Source organism: Dunckerocampus dactyliophorus, chromosome 1 (genome assembly GCF_027744805.1).
Source record: "Dunckerocampus dactyliophorus isolate RoL2022-P2 chromosome 1, RoL_Ddac_1.1, whole genome shotgun sequence".
Lineage (NCBI taxonomy): Eukaryota > Metazoa > Chordata > Actinopteri > Syngnathiformes > Syngnathidae > Dunckerocampus > Dunckerocampus dactyliophorus.
This window is the reverse complement of record NC_072819.1, coordinates 12,998,061-13,017,840: the sequence shown is the minus strand read 5'-3', so window position 1 is coordinate 13,017,840 and position 19,780 is coordinate 12,998,061. Positions and strand designations below refer to the sequence as shown.

The 19,780-nt window shown below is 43.0% G+C and overlaps 1 protein-coding gene across 10 annotated transcripts in view; it reads left to right on the top strand.

Annotated features, from left to right (window-relative positions):
- The window catches only part of LOC129183379 (IQ motif and SEC7 domain-containing protein 1-like), a 142,360-nt gene that overhangs the window by 25,646 nt on the left and 96,934 nt on the right, over window positions 1-19,780 (top strand). For 7 of the 10 annotated variants that reach the window (XM_054780544.1, XM_054780536.1, XM_054780537.1 and 4 more), the window contains 2 exons: window positions 10,575-10,814; window positions 14,662-14,733. The exons of 1 other annotated variant lie outside the window; for it this stretch is intronic. In XM_054780544.1, coding sequence (XP_054636519.1) covers window positions 10,575-10,814; window positions 14,662-14,733 — 312 coding nt within the window. The remainder of the gene's footprint in view (window positions 1-10,574; window positions 10,815-14,661; window positions 14,734-19,780) is intronic. 2 more of the 10 variants (XM_054780542.1, XM_054780541.1) reach the window with 2 other exon arrangements.

The following is a 19,780-nucleotide window of genomic DNA, read 5'->3' as shown; positions in this document are numbered from 1 at the left end:
AGTGGGCTGATCGAGGCGGCTGATTGGAGCTGTGGCTGTAAGGTGGTCGGTGCCTGTCATTGGGGTAATGCCAGTTGGTGGACATCAGCGGTGAAGGATGCCTTCAAGCTGAAGGAGGAGTCCTATCAGGATGAGATGGGACCAGAGGGTGTGTTCCAACTATCGTGGAGTCACACTCCTCAGCCTCCCTTGTAAGGTCTGTTCAGAGGTTCTGGAGAGAAGGATCTGCCAGAGGGTTCAATTTTGGATTCAGGAGGAGCAGTGTGGTTTTCGTCCTGGTCATTGAAATGTGGACCACCTCTACAGTCTTGGCAGAGTCCTTGAAGGTGCATGGGAGTTTGCCCAACCAGTCCACACATGTTTTGTGGACTTGGAGAAGGCATTCAACTGTGTTCCTTGAGGAATCCTGTGGGGAATACTCCGGGAGTATGGGATACTGGTCCACCTGGTTGGACTCTACCAGGGCTAGCCTTTGCCACAGATTCTGTTCATTACTTTTATGGACAGAATTGTTAGGAGCAGCCAGGGTGTTGAGGGGATCCGATTTGGTAGCTCCAGGATTGGGTCCCTGCTTTTTGCAGATAATGTGATCTTGCTAGCTTCATCGAGCCATGATCTTCCACTCGCACACTGGATCAGTCTCATAGAGGTAAGGTGAGAACCACTGTCATCCAGGAGAAACCAGGAGTAGAACCTCTTCTCCTCCGCATTGAGAGGAGTCAGCTGAGGTGGCTCAGGCATCTGGTCAGGATGCCTCCCGGATGCCTCCCTGGGGAGGTGTTCAGGGCACGTCCGACCGGGAGCAGGCCTCGGGGAAGAACCAGGACATGTTGGAGAGACTTTGTTTCTCAACTAACCTGGGAACGCCTCGGGATCCACTAGGATGAGCTGGACAAAGTAGCCGGGGAGAAGGAAGTCTGGACTTCCTTATGCTGCTGCCCCCTTGGACCCAACGTTGGATCAACGGAAGAAGATGGATGGATGGACAGTACGTGGACACGGACAGTGCTCTTATTTTGAAGGCTGGAAGTGTGTTGAGAACGTCTGTTGATGGTTAAGATGAACTGAGAGCAATAATAAAAGTGCCTCTTGTCCTTATTTTACTCAGAACTTGTACGACGTCAGCGGGCATCATAAAAGACTTGTTTGCATTAGCAAGCAGTAAAACACACTCATACAGTCTGAGTCACACACACACAGCGGCACTAGCGTGCTATGCTAAACTAAGCTAACCCTGCTAGCTTCCATTCACGCTTAATAAGAGAGGAGTTTCAAAGTTTTTTCTCCAGCTTTTGCTGGTGTTTCAGGTTGCTGTTTTGACATTTTAGCCCGGGAGGGGTGGGCTAGTGTTTGTGACGAGATTCTGCCATGATTGAGCGGTTCGTCGAGGAAATACTTCCCAACACAAACGTTCCTTCTCCTCACGATGACAGCGTTTCATTCACTGTCAATTCTTAAGTCTTAATCTTCTCTCCAGTCAGTAATACACAATAAATAAATAGTGTGAAGCTGCTTAAATATCACATCTCTTCCAAGCACAGATAAGTAAATAGAACTATTTGTCACATGGGTGCTGTGTTAGTTTGGAAAAGTGAACAATCCCCTACTGAAAATGTCATAACAATAGCAATTGTGCAACATTTCAGAATGAGCAGAGTGTTTTCAACACTCCAGGGAGGTAACAAACATTTGCCACATTTCAAAGTAAACAAGTTACAAAGCAAAAAAGTTACCATACTATGTTCTGTTGGTCTGGCTGGTCAAGTTTTACGTTTTTCGTGTAAAATCCGAAGACGTTCCAAACGTTTTTTTTTTTTGCTGATGTGTTGATATTCTTTCACGGTGACCAGCTAGCAAGCCCGCCGGGTGCTATTTACATCCATTCTCATCTTCAGTCATGGCACCCTATGGAGCATGCGCAACGATTCTTTCACCAGCAACCCAGGCTCTCGCATTATTGACGATTGCTACTCTCTCGGTGCATGTCTCCACAATCAATTAATCTAAAGATTTATGGCTGATTCTTGTTGATACAGGAGGCTGCTACCGGCACAGCCGAATAGTTCGCTCATCAAACTGGATATCCGGTCACATCGGTTTATCGTTCACAACCCTAGCCCTAGAGGAGAGTGTCTCACTGTTGCAGCTCCCCTTTAAACAAGATATTTGAGAAGATTGAGTTTCCCAAATTCCGCAATTTGGGTCGCTTGTCGCTCCTGCAGCCAAACCAGTTGAGAACCAGTGCTCTAACCCATCAATTTTTCCCATAAGAAATAATGCAATTCCAATGAATCCATTCTGGACACTCAATGTATAACAATGCAAAACACTTTTTACAGTATAGTTTTACATGCACAAAACAATTCAAAATGCATATAACTTCAGATAAACAACAAATGAAAGGGATAGGTGCACATTTAACGTCAGTTTTACTTTGATTGAAGACTTGAATTTTGACAAAGACGGCTATGTGGCAGCAGCGATGGGCGAGTAGAGAGCCACACAAACACCACTTTTGTATTTTGCTACTCAGCAGGGTTCTTCCGCAAGTATGAAAAGTATGAAATTTGATTTTGTCGATTTTATCAAGTTTAGAAATTGGAAAATAGAAACTCAAGCATGGAAAAAAAAGTATTTATATACATAATATAATATAAATAATGTTATTTTAATGTTATCTATTCTTCAAAAAGAAGCATACATCTTTGAATATGTCCCACACGCACATACACACACGCACTCAAGCACTAAAGCCCGACCGATATGGGATTTTTGGGGCCGATACCAATATTGGGGGCTGAAAAAAAGCTGATATCCGATACATCGGCCGATAACCGATATATTGGCCAATGTATGAAAAAAGGGCATTGATATACACATGATATATACTGTACATTAACATATGTTCTTATAATACCCGAGATATGATTCCACACAAAGAAGCGGAAGACTACCAAATAAAAATAAGGACATTTAATTTGTAAACATAAGGACATGCCTCTTTGTGATTTACTTTTAGGTGTTTGGATGCAAATTATTTTCTGCGTACACGCAGAAAAACCTTGACCGCAGCCAGGTCGCAAGGGCAAGGCAGAGGAGGATGCGCGTGTCGCAGGTTTAAAAGTACGCCTTGTCCGGCCACGGCAGGTGGCTCTTCCCGCTGTACACTCTGGTTCTCCCGGTCACTATAGCCGTAGGTGTCATAGGAACCCACTATGCCCATCTAGCAATTGAAGTGAGTGGGCTGCACGAGCCTCATACGATGCCCACACACGGTACGTCCCCAGTGAGTGAAACGTACGACAGCCTTACATGAAGCACACCTACCATGCACGAGTCGCACGCCGCACTCACGATGTAAAGGCTACAACGGAGGGCGAGCGGCAGGCACGTGGGTGTCACAAATCACTTGCTCCCTAAGTACGACACACTTGCAACCCCTCCGATACCCTACTTCCTCTACGTGCTGGCCACGGCCAACTAATGTCCAAAAAATTGCGGAGCCCGTGCGTGTGTTAACACGTACTTTGCGATGTAAGTCCCGCTTCATGTAACACCTCCACACCTTACTCTTCCCTTCTGCCTGTCAAATGAAAATATATACGTTTAGTGCATTTTGGTAATTAGTCTAGAATTTGATACTATAGTTGAGCATTTTAATATAGAAACAAGTGGCTGCCCATATGCCACATTGTCATGGCAACAGTTCAGCGGCGAGGGAAAGGGGGAGAGGCGTGAGGTGGCGCTGCTGGTTTCATAACACTCGTGCTGATCTGCGGCGTGTAAACCTGATTGCTGCTAGCACGCGAGCATGCTATGGCCTCTGCTGCTTCTTCTCTGTGAGTATGTCAATGTGAGGAGGCTTCCCCGAGGACAACTGTGGTACTGCAGGCTGAGCTGCTGCGTGACTTTACTGGTCACAAGCAGTAAATAAAAAGTTCAAATAAAATGCGCCTCAAAAGTCAAACCGTCATCACGTGACGGCAAATCAGCAAATCTCATGAGACTTCAGCTTTGTGAGCAAGTGTGATGCTACCACAGAAGGGTACCAATGAGGATGAACGTGATGAAAACCAGAGAACAAGAAATGCACAATATTTACAAACAATATGCACAATGCAATTATCAGATAAAAACACTAATTTAATTCAGCATTTGATTAAGTGGCTCTAATGTAAATAGCATGTAGCTCAAAACATAAGGCAACATAAATGTTAATGCTTAAAAATTGGCATTAAAAAGTCAAGTGATGCTTTTAATGTTGTTTATTTAATTTTTTTTTACACTTGTGTGATCATAAAGAATGTTAAGATCTGACTTAAAACATTTGCTGTATATTTAATAAAGCTTTTAAGTCCACAGTTTGACCCTGGAACCGATTATTTCTCTTTTCCTATGAAAGAACATACTCTCACCCTTTTGCTTTTGTACTTCACAGAGGTATAAAGCTACATCACACGAAAACGCCCACTTAAACCTAAGCATAGCGCAGTATGTATGATACTTGTTGGGTGCATTTTACCTAATATGTTTTCCACACGTGCAGTATGTAGCACGTAAAGGATGTAATGGTTCACCAAAGAGACTTGAGTGATGAGGACATTCTGCTTGTGTAGCTTAGCAACAAGCGAGCAGCTGCTGTGGGAAGATTTAGGTGAAGTCAGCGCTCTGCGGTGGAAACTAGGCTAGGCGATATGAATAGACAGGTGATGAATTACCTCTCGGAGGCCAGCTGCAGGGCTACACCCTGGGGGTCCTTGTGTGTGTATGCCTGTGTGTGTGCGCCATCACTGAGGCTGCATTTTGGGAAAGGAATTTGTGGAGGATGCTTGTGTGCCACATTGCAGGAATACATTAATTATGCGGCTAGAATTTAAACAGTTTGGAAGTGTACAGTTATGTTTTTACATTATTTTTATGATGTGTGATGTAGTGATTGAACACTGCAAAATAAACGCAAGTGTTGAGTGTACCTCAACTTTAGATTTTGACTTCCTTGTCAGGGTCTTAGTCCGCAGGTTCAGAGAACCTGTCGTATACACAGTAACTCTGCACTTGTTCAACGTAATAGATGCCGCATGTCACATTCGACAACGTAACATTAAGGAGTGGGACAGGAGAACACCAACGTTAGAAACACTGGTATAGCTACAGTATGTGGGCTACAGTGTTATCATTACAGTCACATTTTAACAGCAACATCATGCTAGGTTAGCCTATTCACTGAAGAAAAACTAATTGATCAAACTTACAGCTCCCACGTCTGTAGCTGAATGACTGATACTCAGAGCTCCTGGATTTAAGATGTGTAGCAAAGCCCGCTGCCTTACAAAGCTGTCCTCCAAGTTGCATATGCACCTTGCAGTAGCAGTGCTCATGAATTGGTGCTCATTACAGTAAAAAAAACAAAAAAACATCCTGGCCAAGTTTTATACAAATCATTTTAAATTGTAAATTCATGTAGCTCCACAGTGCCGGCAGCACTCATGCAGCCCCATACCATGACACTAGCACCACCATGCTTGATAACAAAAAATTCAGACCACTAGCTCACCATTCACACCTGAGACCTTGTAACTCTATGGAGAAAAGACCCCGGAGAGAAAAGATGGCGAATTGGGCCCAGTTTGTAAAGTTTAACAGAGGGATGTATGCACTTTTGTTGCCAGCGGTTATTTTTAGCAAATTGACACTATTATCCAAGCTGTACACTGACTACTTTACATTGTATTGAATTGCCGTTTCTTTAGCGTTGTCCCAAGAAAAGATATTAACAAATATTTGCAGAAATATGAGGGGTGTACTGACCTTTGTGACATACTATAACTAGCCTCACGTCCATGAGGAAGGAGCTTTTTTTCCTTCAACTTTAAGGGCAAGCATTTGGGTGGCTGTTTTGTCAAAAGTGGAACAAACAAGTGAGAGAGATGAGAGATTTTTGTCACTTTGGGTGCTCAAAAACAGACTCTAGGGCAGGGGTCTCAAACTCAATTTCACTGGGGGCCACTGGAGGTAGAGTCTGGGTATTGATAATAGGGTATAAGTATTGGGAGTAGGGCTGGGAATCTCAAGGTACCTCACGATACGATACAACTCACAATACATGGCTCACAATAACGCTAAAGGGCCACTCCTCCCCCGGTCCATGTGATGATAACACCACTGTTAGTTCACTGTTGGTGTTTACTTGCCCCTGTAAGTATGGAAGTAACACTGAGCTTGTCCGGATGCTGCGGGCTGAAGTTACACTACTCTTTGATGTCCAGTCGCGGGCCGCAAGATACAATTTGTTGGGCCTCAAATGGCCCGCGGGCCGCGAGTTTCAGACTCCTGTTCTAGGGAATTGTTACTGTTGCAACATCATTAAAAAGTCACTCCGCTGCAATAGGGGACCTTTAACAGTAAACCTCACCAGCAATGTTAGCACAAAACTGTCTGTAGTTCTTTCATTATTATACAGTAAATCACTGCTGTCATAATCATATTGTACTTAGCAGCCAGGACAGGTACTCAAAGTAAATAGGGTTAGGGTTTAAAGTAAAGCTTTTTTTTTTAAGTATCGATAATAAAATGAATTGTATTACTGTAATAATTCATATATTGTTGATATTGATATTGTTTTTTGTTGGTAGCTTTGGCTATCCAACTACACGTGGAGGATGTGGTATAGTTTCTTGCTAAAAAGTAACTAATTGTGATGTTTTCAAATAGTTGTGCTGAATTATTTGACTCCGCAGTGACGTTCCCTTCTTTTAGCTCGCAAAATCACAGCCTCCTGCTGTGCTATGAAGACTCCAGAGAGGTTAAATCACTGAAGTAAATGTTCACTCAGTGAATGTAATAGTTTGCTTGGCACCTCTGGCTGCTGGAAAGTAAATCAGCAACACTGAGTCTATTAGCACACACACACACACACACACACACACACACACACACACACACAGGCTGGCCTTGTTACCGTGACAACATGTTTCTTCATTTCCCACGGTTGCCCTTAACAACATGACTGGCCTCCTTTCTGGAGCCGCATCTCTCACGCTGATGCTTTCTTACTCTTGGTGTCGTCAAGCAAGTCGGCAATCACTTGATTCGTCTGTCAATTGATCGTCTTTGGATACCTGAAGCCATGTATTAGTCTGTTTTGTTGTTGTTGTTGTTATTGTTCGCAGTAGTAGCAGCATTGTTGAAACGACACCTCGCTAGTGCCATGGGTTTACTTTCATTTAAGTTTGTGTGGAAAACAGTTGTTGATCAGTTTAATGTATCTTCTTGTTAATTACTGAATTAATTACCGATTTAAGATTTTAACCCATCTGCTTTATTGTTTTGCTAACTTTATTTAAGTGTGACATTTCAGAAGTTATCCAAATCACGTGTGATGCCGCACTTTTTATTCACCAGTAATTATTATTTTTCTTCCCTAACCATTACAACATAGTTTTACAACAAGTCACTCATGAATAAAATATCTGTGTAAAATATGATTATTCGTTTTATAATGTTCCATTTTGTGTAGTTGGGAATTATTATTATTATTACATTATTAAATTAGTGTCTTGTATTTTGGAACGTTTGTTTTTTTTAATCAAATATTAATTATTATTAGTGTTATAGTGTTAAAGTTAGAATATTTATTAGTTAGTATTAGTATATTTATTAATTAGTATATTTATTAAAATGATTACACTCAGTATTGGTGGCTTTGTGCTTTTTCCCAAACTGACTTTCTTGAGGCTTCTGGTGTTGCAGTTCGGCGCAACAGCACCCCCTGTTGCCTTGGCATGCACTTGACAGCCTGTCATTGTGGTGGTGTTTATTTTTAACACCGCTGGCGTAGCTACAGTATAGAGGGTCAAATACAGTACAGTGTACATACTAAAGTATAGAGGCCAGTCAGCTCCTCCTGGATGATGTCATCAGGTTAGATCACCCTCCAGTGGACGCTTATGGAGTATTGATATAAAAATAAGTGATGAAGACACTCAGACCTCTTTCACTTTGTGCACTGCTGTTCCTCTTCTTCCTCTGCAGTGTGCTAACGAATGGATCTGCAGCGCCCATCACTTCCTCCATACTAATAAGACTGGAGGGGGCGGATTTGGTGCAAGCAGATAGAAAGTAATAAATGTGCTGTTTTCAAAGCGGGTTTCTGTGCTTATACTGTACATGTAGTTTAATCTACAGTATTTATACATCTGTCAGGGGAATAATCTGTTCCAGGGTCAAAGTGTTCATGATCAAAGCTTTATTAAGTGTACAGGCAGTGTTTTAAGTCACATTTGAACAGTCTTTGGTGTAATTCAAAGTGTAAAATGCTAACTTTGTATATTTGGGCTGTCAAATGATTAAAAATTGTAATCAAATTAATCACAGTTTTCAAATTAATTCATGATAATTAATCATATGCCCATTTTTACTGTATTTTATGAAAAATGCACTGCTCAAAAAAATAAAGGGAGCACTCGATTCACACTCAGTCAAAAGTGCTGCGCCGTCATTCAAACTGTCCACTTTGGAAGTAACACAGATTGACAATCAGCTTCACATGCTGATGAGCAAATGGAATAGACAACAGGTGGTGTCTTTTTCCACTTTAATTTTGAGCGTGACTCCAAATCCAGACCTGCATGGGTTAATCAATTTGATTTCAGTTGATAATTTTTGTGTGAATTTGTTGTCAGCACAAGCTATGTAAAGACCAAAATATTTAATAAGAATATTTCATTAATTTAGATCTAGGATGTGATATTTTAGTGTTCTCTTGATTTTTTTGAGCAGTGTATACTGTATAACAAATACAATGTATTATTATTATTATTATTTATTATTAAAGTAACAGAACTGTAAAGATAGCACACACAAATGTCCGAAAATATATCTGCCAAACACTAGTCCCTTTAATCGTAGCACAACATATGAATCACACTTTAACTGTGTTATTGTGGGCCATGAAGAGTTGCGTTTAAAGACCCTGCGTAACTTCACTTGGATTCACATGTTTTGAATGGAGATGTAGTTTGTGGGATTTCTGAGCATACTTCAAGGCATCAAGTTGTACTTCTGCAGTAAGAGTTACGTTAGCGAGTGATGAGAATATCAACTTCTTGTTTTTCTTTGTCTTTCTGTTTATTTAGACCACAAATACACGCACGATAAAGACATTATTGGGATGAATGCATCTCGCGTTCGCCCAGTGACAATGAGGAGGTGTGGTTCAGAGGAGGACTACAGGTGTGTTTGTGGGTTTGAGATGATGAATCGCACTGCTGTTGATGTGCTCGGGTCAGAATAAAGTTATAAAAGAGCGTCAGATTCTGTGTGGCTGTGTGGCGACACTACACTATGCTTCTGTCTGCCATCATAACAGAGAGGTGTGGCCGGACAGGATCACATTTCCACATATTTAATGAGGTTACCGCCATTAGCACGCTATTTTTGACAGTCCTACTTTGTATGTTAACAAGTGAGGAGGGCGTAAGGAGAGTCTTATTGTCCAAAAAGTTAAGCAAAAAGTAAAAAAAGCTCACTTTGACAGCCTTGTGGTTTTGTTGACTTTAGAGGCGTATTTTAACAGTAATTTTGGTCCAGTCCTGCATTGTAGGACCTCGGGGGTTGTTGGGCTTGAGAGGTTTAGTGTACTTGTTGGACGTGTGTGACTTGAAGGTCCATCAAGGAGACGTGTGACAGTTCCCGCAGCTCCACGATGATGCATTTTGTCACTGAAAGCCGTTAGCGGTGAGTTCAGCCTGCGGTCGGTCACACTCTCCTTCAAGCGGATGACCGTCATAACCCCACCACATCTGCTCTGTCACGCTCACTGCGAGGCTTCATACTGTGTGACATCATAATTCCTGAATATTCCATTATTTTGCTCGCTATGGATTTGCATTAGTGAAGAGCAAGCTCACTGTGGAGGGCCATCATGCTAGTTTCATTCGAGAGAGAACTTGCTATCCTGCTAACACAGGAGCATGGCTAGCAAGCGGGCTAACACCTAGCTTCCTCTTGTTCCTTTAAAGTAAATCTTTATGTGTGCATCATCCTCCCTCTCCTGACTCACTGTACGTGTACCTCTGTGATGCTAACCGCTAGCGCTAACAGCAGAGACTGCTGTGTGCTAACATGATGGTGTCTTCTAACTGCTAAGCTACTGCCTGTTTGCTCTGAGGATGTCATACTAATGGCTAGCTGTGGTTGTTGATGTGTGCGTGAAGCTGATGCTAACATCATGAGACTGTAGCTAAACATCAAGATTGTGCTATGCTTGTGCTATTTATTGTGTGCTAAGCTAATGTGTGCTTTATGCTTTTTAACATGACTAATGATATGCTAATTCTGCCATAGATGAAGACATATAGATGTGCTAAGCTATTGCCGACGGGCCGTTGTGATGCTAACTGTGCTAATGTTTGTTTCTGTGTGCCTGTCTGTTGTCGTTGTTGTCGTCTACCTTTCTCTGTTTCTCTCTTGAAATTATTTTTCTTTCTTTTTTCTCTTTCTCCCCCACTCGACTATCATCTCTCTCTCTCTCTCCCTCTCCCTCTCCCTCTCTCTCGTCTCTCTTTTTCTGTCAGGTCTTATTCTTCCTCCACCTGTTCTAGCACCACTGCCTCCTCTTGTCGTCCCTCCAACAACCCTCCTACCATCACCACTCCTTCCTCGTCCACCTCCTCCTCCTCCTCCTCCTCTCTCTACTCCTCCAGTCTCCCTCCTAACAGCCACGCCACCTACCATCAGTACTGCTGCCCCGCGCGCCTCCGCCTGCCCAAGCCTCCCTGCGCCCTGCCCCCCGCCAAGCACCACGAGCAGGCAAGGTAAGGGCCAGAGTCCCCCCCAGTCCACCACCCAGAACCATTTTACAGTATCTGACAAAAGTAAGCGTCCAACCCTCACATTTCAGCAAGCACTTTATTCTACTGTATCTTGTCACGGGCCAGTACTAAAGAAAGTAGACTTGCATATACTTTAGAGTAGTCAGTGTACAGCTTGTGCAGCAGTATAGATTTACAATCCACTGAAAAGGAGCAAACGCACACAGCTATTATTGTCCAAACAGCTGGCAACACAAGTCAGCACACTTCACAGTGAGCATCTCATAATTGTGCCCCTGGTGTGAATATTCAGTATGAGCACCATTCTTATCTTGGACTGCCTAATCCTCTTGGGCATGGAATTGAGCAAAGGTGCTCAATTGGGTTTAGGTGTGGAGGAGACATACATGGCCGTTTCATCACCTTCAGCTTCCTCAGCGAGGCACTTGTCATCTTGGAGGTGTGTTTGGGGTCCTTATCATGTTGGAAAACAGCTCCCAGTGCCGGCAGCAGCGGTGCTGCACCAGACTGTGATGTGCTCGCCATGCTTGAATGTAGGCAAGACAATTAACACGGCAAAATACCACAAAAAGTTGCTACTGAATTTGTTGATGTAAGAACAACATGTTTTTGATGTGACTTTGATGTCCCTATCAGGAAGACAATGCTGCATGCTGGGATGCCTCATTAAACTCGAGAAGAAAAAGGGAAGGCATCATCATGCTGTGTTTCGCAATGTCGCAGTCCATGTTGGAATTGATCTTTTCCTCAGTGAACCATGGCTACCCAGTGCCGGTAGCACTCTTGCATGCAACCACCACCATGCTTGACTGCGACACAGTGATCTTGCTTCTCACTTGCGTTGCCAGCTATAGACAATAATGGCTGTGTGTTGCCTCGTTTTCAGTGGATAATCAATCCATACTGCTACACAAGCTGTACACTGACTACTCTGAAGTGTATCCAAGGTTGCTACAGTCTACGGTATTGTTCCTTGACAAGACAGAATGAACTGCTTGCTGAGATGTGAGGGCTGGTCCCACTTTTGTGAGATACTGTATCTACAGTATGTAAGAAGTTCTATTGATTATGTAAGATGCCCACTACAATTCACATTTATCACGCAGTTAGCAGCCTCCTCAGTCCAGCACCCTCCTCATCTGCCACCTTCATCACTCCCCTCCTTACCCACACCCACTTTCATCAATTCATCACAAGTGTGGCCCACATAAGAGTGACAGAAGCATTAGCCAGGAGCTGACCTTGTGTTGATGTTACAGCTGACTCTTATCACACAGAGATCACTGTGTGAAAGTGGCTATTGTTTAGATCAGGGGTGCTCACACTTTTTTAGCCTGTGAGCTACTTTTAAAATGACCAAGCCCCAAAGATCTACCTACTACTATAAATATAGAAAGTATATATATTTACTATATTTATTTTTTTTTAAATACGAGTATGTATGTATTCATAATTCACTTCAATATGGAAATAAAGATAATTCCACATAACTCCTAAATAGTTGTGTACATAACCTGAGTGCTGGTAATATGTCAGTCAAATTAGCTATGTAAGGGCCCGGTCACACCGCCCTAACTTTGCGTTCCTTGAACGGGGGCCGAATTTCGACAACGCTCGTCACCGCGCACAAAATGGGGAAAAAAAAATCGAAGACACAGGCGTTGTCCTAGCGGTGCACCGCTGAAGCCGGCGTTGCTTTAGTGTTGGTTTAGCGGTGACGCGAGCTTTGATAGAGTGGCGTTCTGCACATGCGGATCAGTTATCCATGTATTGTACATATAACACATAATGCTGTATTGCTTCAGTGTGAATTTGAATAAACTCCAACGTTGTATTGTATTTTACATCATCTGCAACGTTTTAATGGAAGCTTAGGTTAGCTTCAGTGTATATAGAGATCGTTACACTGTGTGAAAATACAGACAGCCATCAGATAAGTTAGAAAGGAATTGGCTGAACACAAGCATTTTCAGCAACTGTACAGCAGAGGGCGCTAAAGTCAAAGCAATGCCACAACAGACTAATGGGCTCCTGGTCCATTTCTCCCCGTATTTATAGTCAAATTATGCTCCGCCTCCGACACCTCCATACCAACGGCAAACCAAAGTTCATCACCGCAATGGATCGCTGCTTCATTGCTGCTTCAACGCCTGACACCGTTCCAGCAATCCCGTGTCCGCTCGTAAAACGCTTACAGCCGCTCCACCAAAGTTTGTGCAACGTTTAATCACCGCCCGGGCAAAGCTGGCTAAGCAGCAGTGGTCCAGCGTTCAAGATTTCTGCATTGACCTAGCGGACCCAAGCGTTTATGAACTTGCGTCTAGCCGCGCCAAACTTTGACTGGGCGTTGTTGGAGCGGTAATGAACTTTGCCGTGGCGGAAAATTGCCCGCTCCTCACCGCTCGCAATATTTTGTGCAGCTCAAAACTTTCGGAGCGGTAGGAGGGACCATCAGCGGTGGCCGAGCGTATACGGCGTTGCCTTAACGGGGGCCAACTTCTGTTAAACGGTGGTGAACGGTTACGAGCGGTGATTCATTTTTTTCACCGCTCCAGGAACGCTACAGCAAAGTTCGGGCGATGTGACCGGGGCTTATTGTTCATTAGGGCAAACAGTTCATGTATTACATCCAGTTAGCATTTGCTATCAAACATTACCCAAATACAAGAATTTAAAATGATTATGCAAAAGACAATGCAGCCGAAGTCAAGGCAACGTATTGAAAAGGTTTCACCAATGGGCACATTTTTAATTTCATCATGAAATAATAGTTTAAGAAGCGAACGTGTAGAAAACACCGATTTCTGTAGTAGAGTTCATGACGCCAAGCAAAGCCAGTAAACAATACACTTTTTTCTACGTAACTAGCCGCTAAGTGAACAGATAACTTTTGTTATAGATAAACATCTTACCGCTGAGTTAGTTCATCCGTAATCACAATAATAAAGATGAAAGTTGCATCTTCGTGTGTAGCTTGAAACGCTGCGGGGGAGCAAGCGCGAATCAGGAGGGGAGCTTACTGTCAGCTGACTGATGTCATATGATAACTACAAAGTGACGTTTACGCATTCGACCCAAACTACCTTGGGGATCTACCGGTAGCTCGCGATCGACGTATTGGCCACCCCTGGTTTAGATCGTATAATAACAACAACCTGCCACTTTACTTGCTTACTCAACAAAAGTATTGGGAACCTGCTGGTCATCAGTGAATGAATCAATCAGAGATTGGACTAAATTGCTTAATTCCTAATTCTTCATTTTAGCAAGACGTTTTGGACTTTTGTGTGCTTTCCACTTCGTGGGAACACTTTGAGGGAAGGTTCTTTTCTTTTCCCGGTGAACAAGGCAAGGTCCATAAAGGCATGCTTGGAGGAGTTTCAGGTGGACCAATTAGAACAGGTCTCCAGAAAGTCTTTACCAGAAGATATGCAGCTTCACTTTTCACTCCCTGTAGCAGTCCCAATACTTTTGTCCATGTTGCGTATGAGCACGTCAGACTTCACCGTCAATATTCCATACTGTCCATCTCCCCCCTGAGGACACTGTGAGGCTCATTAGAGAGCGACTGGTATATGACTTTCTATCAGGCTGCTTCACCTCCTCCTGTTAGACTCCAGTCTTTGTAGCTGTTTGAACACTGACACCTGGTGGCTGGCCTAAGAACTGCAACACTGCCTTTCCCCCATTAACCTCACTTGACCTCCATATCTTCATCTGACCACACCTTCTTCTTCTTCCTCTTCTTCTTCTGTCACCATCTTCTCCTGTCACCTCCTTCCTTCCTTTCTTTCTCCCGTCTGTCCGTCTGTCTGTGTCTGTCTCTCAGAGAGGAGGAAGATGATGACATCGCCCATCAGTTCTGTTGCCCCGCCTCCGAGTGCAGTAGCCCCTCCTCTAGGTAACCAGGGGCGACCACAAGTTCTCAAGGCCTCCTGACTTAACAAGTGATGGAGGAGGGCTCCCCCCCCCCCCCCCCCCCCCCCCCCCCCCCCGTCTGTCTTCCTCTAAAGCACCAGTCGAGAATTGGAAAAATACAAAAACATGAAGCAGTAATTTTGAGTTTTGCTTCAAGAAGTGAAATAATAACTGCTGCTGATCTTCTTCTTTTCTTTTCAAACCGATGACCAGTTTGCGTTTAAACAAAACAAAAAAAAAAAGAAAGAAAGCTATCCCTGGACTGACTGGACCGTTTGAAAGTTGTGGGACCCTCTGGGATTGGGTGGATGGAAGCAGCGCCAAGCTAACTGGTGTCTTTCTAAGTGTGTGAGCATTACGGCGTGCCCACCACCGCCACCACATGCTGGCTGGTCTAAACTGTCCGGGATGAAGGACGCAGGATTACTCTGTGACAGCTAGCGAACATGCTAGCATGTGTGCCTGTGAGGTAAACAAACTGAACCATCCACGTTCCCAAATAGTGCGACAAGGGTTCTCCTGCTTCCTATTCCGACATATGACGCAGACGTCTTTATTCTTTTTATTTATTTTTTATCATTTCGTCCATGGGGCAGCACAGCGCGTAGTGGTTAGCACTTCAGCCTCACAGTCAGGAAGTCTGGGTTGGAACGTGTGTGTGGAGGTTGCACGTTCTCCCCATGCGCGCTTGAGTTTTCTGTGGGTACTCCAGCTTCTTTCCACATCCCAAAAAACATGCATGTTAGGTTAATCTACATTGTCCACAGGTGTGAATGTGAGTGTGGCTGTTCGTTGGTTTATATGTGTCATGTGATTGGCTGGCGACCACTTCAGGGTGTACCCCACCTCTCGCCCAAAGTCAGCTGGGATAATGACGACAAGCGCTATACAAAATGGACGGCTGGATGGACAATTTGGTCCAGGTCATTTTGGAACATCGTTAAAGGACACGTGTTCAAGTCAGTCACAAGAATGAATTTGGAAACATTTTGTCCGTCCAAACATTAACCATGTTTACATGCACACAATATTCCGATCGAGTTTCATGTTCTTTTTAAGGGTGCGTTCACTTACAGTCCGGTACTTTGGTCTGGACCAAAATCAGATACATGGTTTGCACTTTAATGTGGTTTGCGGTTCTCATTCGGTGATATCGTATCTGGTGTTATGGTGTGTTGGTGTGGTCGGCGTTCACACTTGGCACACTCAGCGCGAGAGTCCACTTGCAAGCCGACTGAAACCCATCCTTCAGTCTGCCTCTCTGGTCCGGTCCTGGGTTCAGTGGACTGTGTTCACACTCGACCAAATGAACCGCACCAGCAGAGCAAATGGACTAGAATTTGTTTTAATCAAACCAAAACTGACAAGTGTGAACCCTAAGACAAGACGTTTTTACATCCACAAGCGATAAGAATATTGTCGTTCACATGGTAAGCAGCATATTCCCAATGCGCTTGGTGACAACGTCATGATGTCAACGCAAACGTATCGTTTTGTTTCCACCAAAAAGATGCACCCCGAAGACAAAATGCTTGCCTTTATGTCACATTTTGTTGCCTTGGTGGTTTTGTGTCAAATGCTGATCAAAACCATTACAGTATTTGTATACATATTATCAATAATTGCATGGACAACAACGGCTACTGGTAGAAAAATATTAGTGTTTCGGTACTTACACCCATTGATGCACATAATGCTAAGGTCTTTGAAGTGCTTGTGTCACCAGAAAAAGTTTGAAAAAAAACAGTAACGAAATGAAAGTCCTCACTTAATAAAACTTTTTTTGTCATACAGCTGGCATCCTCCCGTAACCAACGAGTGATATTTCAACTTGAAAGTGAAACTTGCCCCTCAGCAAGTTTTCTGAACCGCCGCCATCTTGGCTGTGACATCATGCCGAGGAGCAAATATTCACAACAATAACACAATAATAACAATCACTGATTTTGCGTTGTGGTGACTATACATAACATAATCGGCCACAACGAGTATGTTGTTTTCCTGGCTGTGATTGATAGTGACAGACTGACTGCGAGATACATGACAGTGGGCAGCGATCGCTGTTTAGCTAGTCCGGAAATTAGGCATGAAAACCCATATTAGGAGAAGATATCTAGTACAGAAGATGTGGGTTTACTTCCTGACACTGATTCATTTATTGCGGTTAATTGGTTCCAGACCCGACTGTGATACGTGAATTTTCGCAAAGTAGGGTTCCTTATTTATAAATGAAATATTTTCATAGTTATATCTTAGAAAACCTGTTTAAGATCTGATCTTCTAAATATGTTTTTTTTCTTTTTTAGAGCCCTCTATCCATGAAATAACCCCCCTATAGTCACTTTTACACTCGTTTTACCCAATATAGTAGACACAATAATAGAAAATAAGACATCTTAGGCTATGTTCACACTGAAGGTCAATCCAGATGTTTTTGCTCATATGTGACCTGTATCTGATTGTTTTCATGTCAGTGTGAACAGCACAAATCAGATTTTTTCAAATGCGACTCAGGCCTCATTTGTATGTGGATATTATTTCGATATGTATGCGATGCGACTCCAGTATGAGTGGTCAGGTCGCATATATCCGACCTGTACGTCATGGAAAGGCGTCGATTGCCGTGCCTACTCAATGTAGGCAGTCATCGAAAGATGTGGTTTATCGTGCAAGACTTGGATAAAGGTACCCACCGATGTAAAAAAAAAAAAAGTACTTCTCATCCAAAAATTATTTTTAAAAGGTGTTAGTGAAGCAGCTCTCGTGTCTCACCACAGACATGGCAGCAAGTTGTCAACGAACGGCCATAGCCACAATTCTTGCCCACTTTCTTCTAAAGCTCCTATACGGAATCATTTGGTTGAGAAATATTGACTCCCGTTGCACAAAACCCTTGACAACGCCACAAATGTGTTAAGGAGAGCACGCTAGTAATATACGGATCGATACTGAAATATCGATACTTCGGGATACTAGCTGTACATGCTCCAAAGGCGATTCCGATATCAAAATATTGATACTTTTGATACTTCAGATATATGATTTTGTCCTTTGTTTTTTCTGATGTTGTATATTAGCTTGGCTATATTGCAAGTCACCCCGCTACCTCAGTATACCTACCTCAGGGTTTAAAATAAATCAATAAATGACTATGATGTCTTGTATTCTTCATGATATGATTTGAAATACTGTACACTACTTTTGAAAAATTTACCTGACACGTTAGGTGAATTTGCACGTAGCATCGGATCGGTATTGCCGATACCAGCCCGAATTTTACCCAGTATTGGCTCGGAAATGAAATCAATGGTATCACACATCAATTGAGCACACAGTGCAGCAGTCTTTACTGACGTAAACACACGGAAATGTGAGTGGTGTCGTGCTTTGGCGCATGCACGTCGCATTTGCTTGGTAATGTGAACGACCACATAAAAAATTGGATTTAAACAAAAAAATCCCGATACCTGATACCCCGCAGTGTGAACGTAGCCTTAGACATAAATAAGACATAACATAGACTCACTCATTAGCAATGACAGCTGTCTGAGCAGTGTAATGTTACTAATACCGATTGACCAGTGTAGAATACTACTGGTCAAAGGGAGACTCACGATGCACTTCAATCGCTTTATTAACAAGTGGAGAACACATATGCAATGTATGTTCACAGGAGCTGCTGTTGGCCACAACTCACACCAGTCACTCAGCTAAACACAGTCAACTCTAGCTAGCTAGCTGACGTCACACACGTCACTTCCCAGGCCCTGCTTCTTAAAGGTGCACACAGCAAGTCAGATATTATCACATTTTCTGAATGCCTTGTATTTGTATTTTTGTTCGTTTAGCCATTTTTATTCTTGAAAATGATTCTTAATTTAGGGCAAGAATTCATAAAATGTGCTTAAATATGCATATTTTTGGACTAATAATAGGCCGTACTCAACCATGAAACAGCGATCATTTATTAGTGAAAACATTTTTGGAAAAACCTCGATGGAGTGAGAGCGTGACACATCTCACACACTTTTCAGTGTAATTTTTCACTGCGAAAAGACCGAGATTAACATGTGTTTCGGTGACGGGAGCACTTTAAGGATATCTGTCATGACATTTGGTTCCTCCTCAGCCCACAAATGTAAACCTTTACCGGACTTCAAAACAAATCCTACAATCCTTTACCGTCTGAACAACTATGTTCCAGCGGGACGCATATTCCGATTCACGTGTTCAGATGACCTATTATTGGGGTTGGTACAGTCCTATGCCAGCACTGTGGACTGGCTTTTTAACAACTGGAAAATGACCTTGATGCCGAATTGGCCATCTAAAAAAAGTGTTTGAAGTAAGAATACGTCCTATATTTTGGTTAATACAGTGTGTCCATAGAAACGTAGGGAGTTATTTCTCCCTGTTCAGTCAAAGAGCCACTGACATCATTTACTGTATCAAATTTGCTTAAATGCGTTCTAAACTGTTTGTAATTATGTTCTACGTCAGGGGTGTCAAACTCGTGCAGGTTTTCTTTCCAGCCAGGCACTAAAGCAGGTGATTTTAATGATCAACACCTTCAGTTTGAGAGAAGGAGCTCATCAATTAAATCACCTGCTGAAGAAACTGGTTGGAGAGAAAACCTGCAGCGTCTCGGCCCTCCAGGGCACGAGTTTGACACGTGTGTTGTACGTTGTTCGTTTTATGAAAGCAAACGGTCAAGTCGCAAAAATTACACTGTCATGACGAACTCCAGTCGCAGAAAAGTGGCGTTTCCCAGTTCCCGAGCTCACCTCATGTTCTGTTCTTTGCGATGTTCATTTGAAGACACCTTTACAAGAAGCATTTGGCTTGAAAGTACGCTAGAAACACATTTTGGATGGGAGCAGTTTATTCCTGATGCTATGCTACACAGGAAAAAGGAGAAGAAGAACAAGGTCAGCTCTTATTAGATATTGTATTCTAAACACTATGCCACCATCGCGACATGTTATAAAACCTATTTTCACAGTCATATGTCGGTGGGGAAGCTGGGCGGT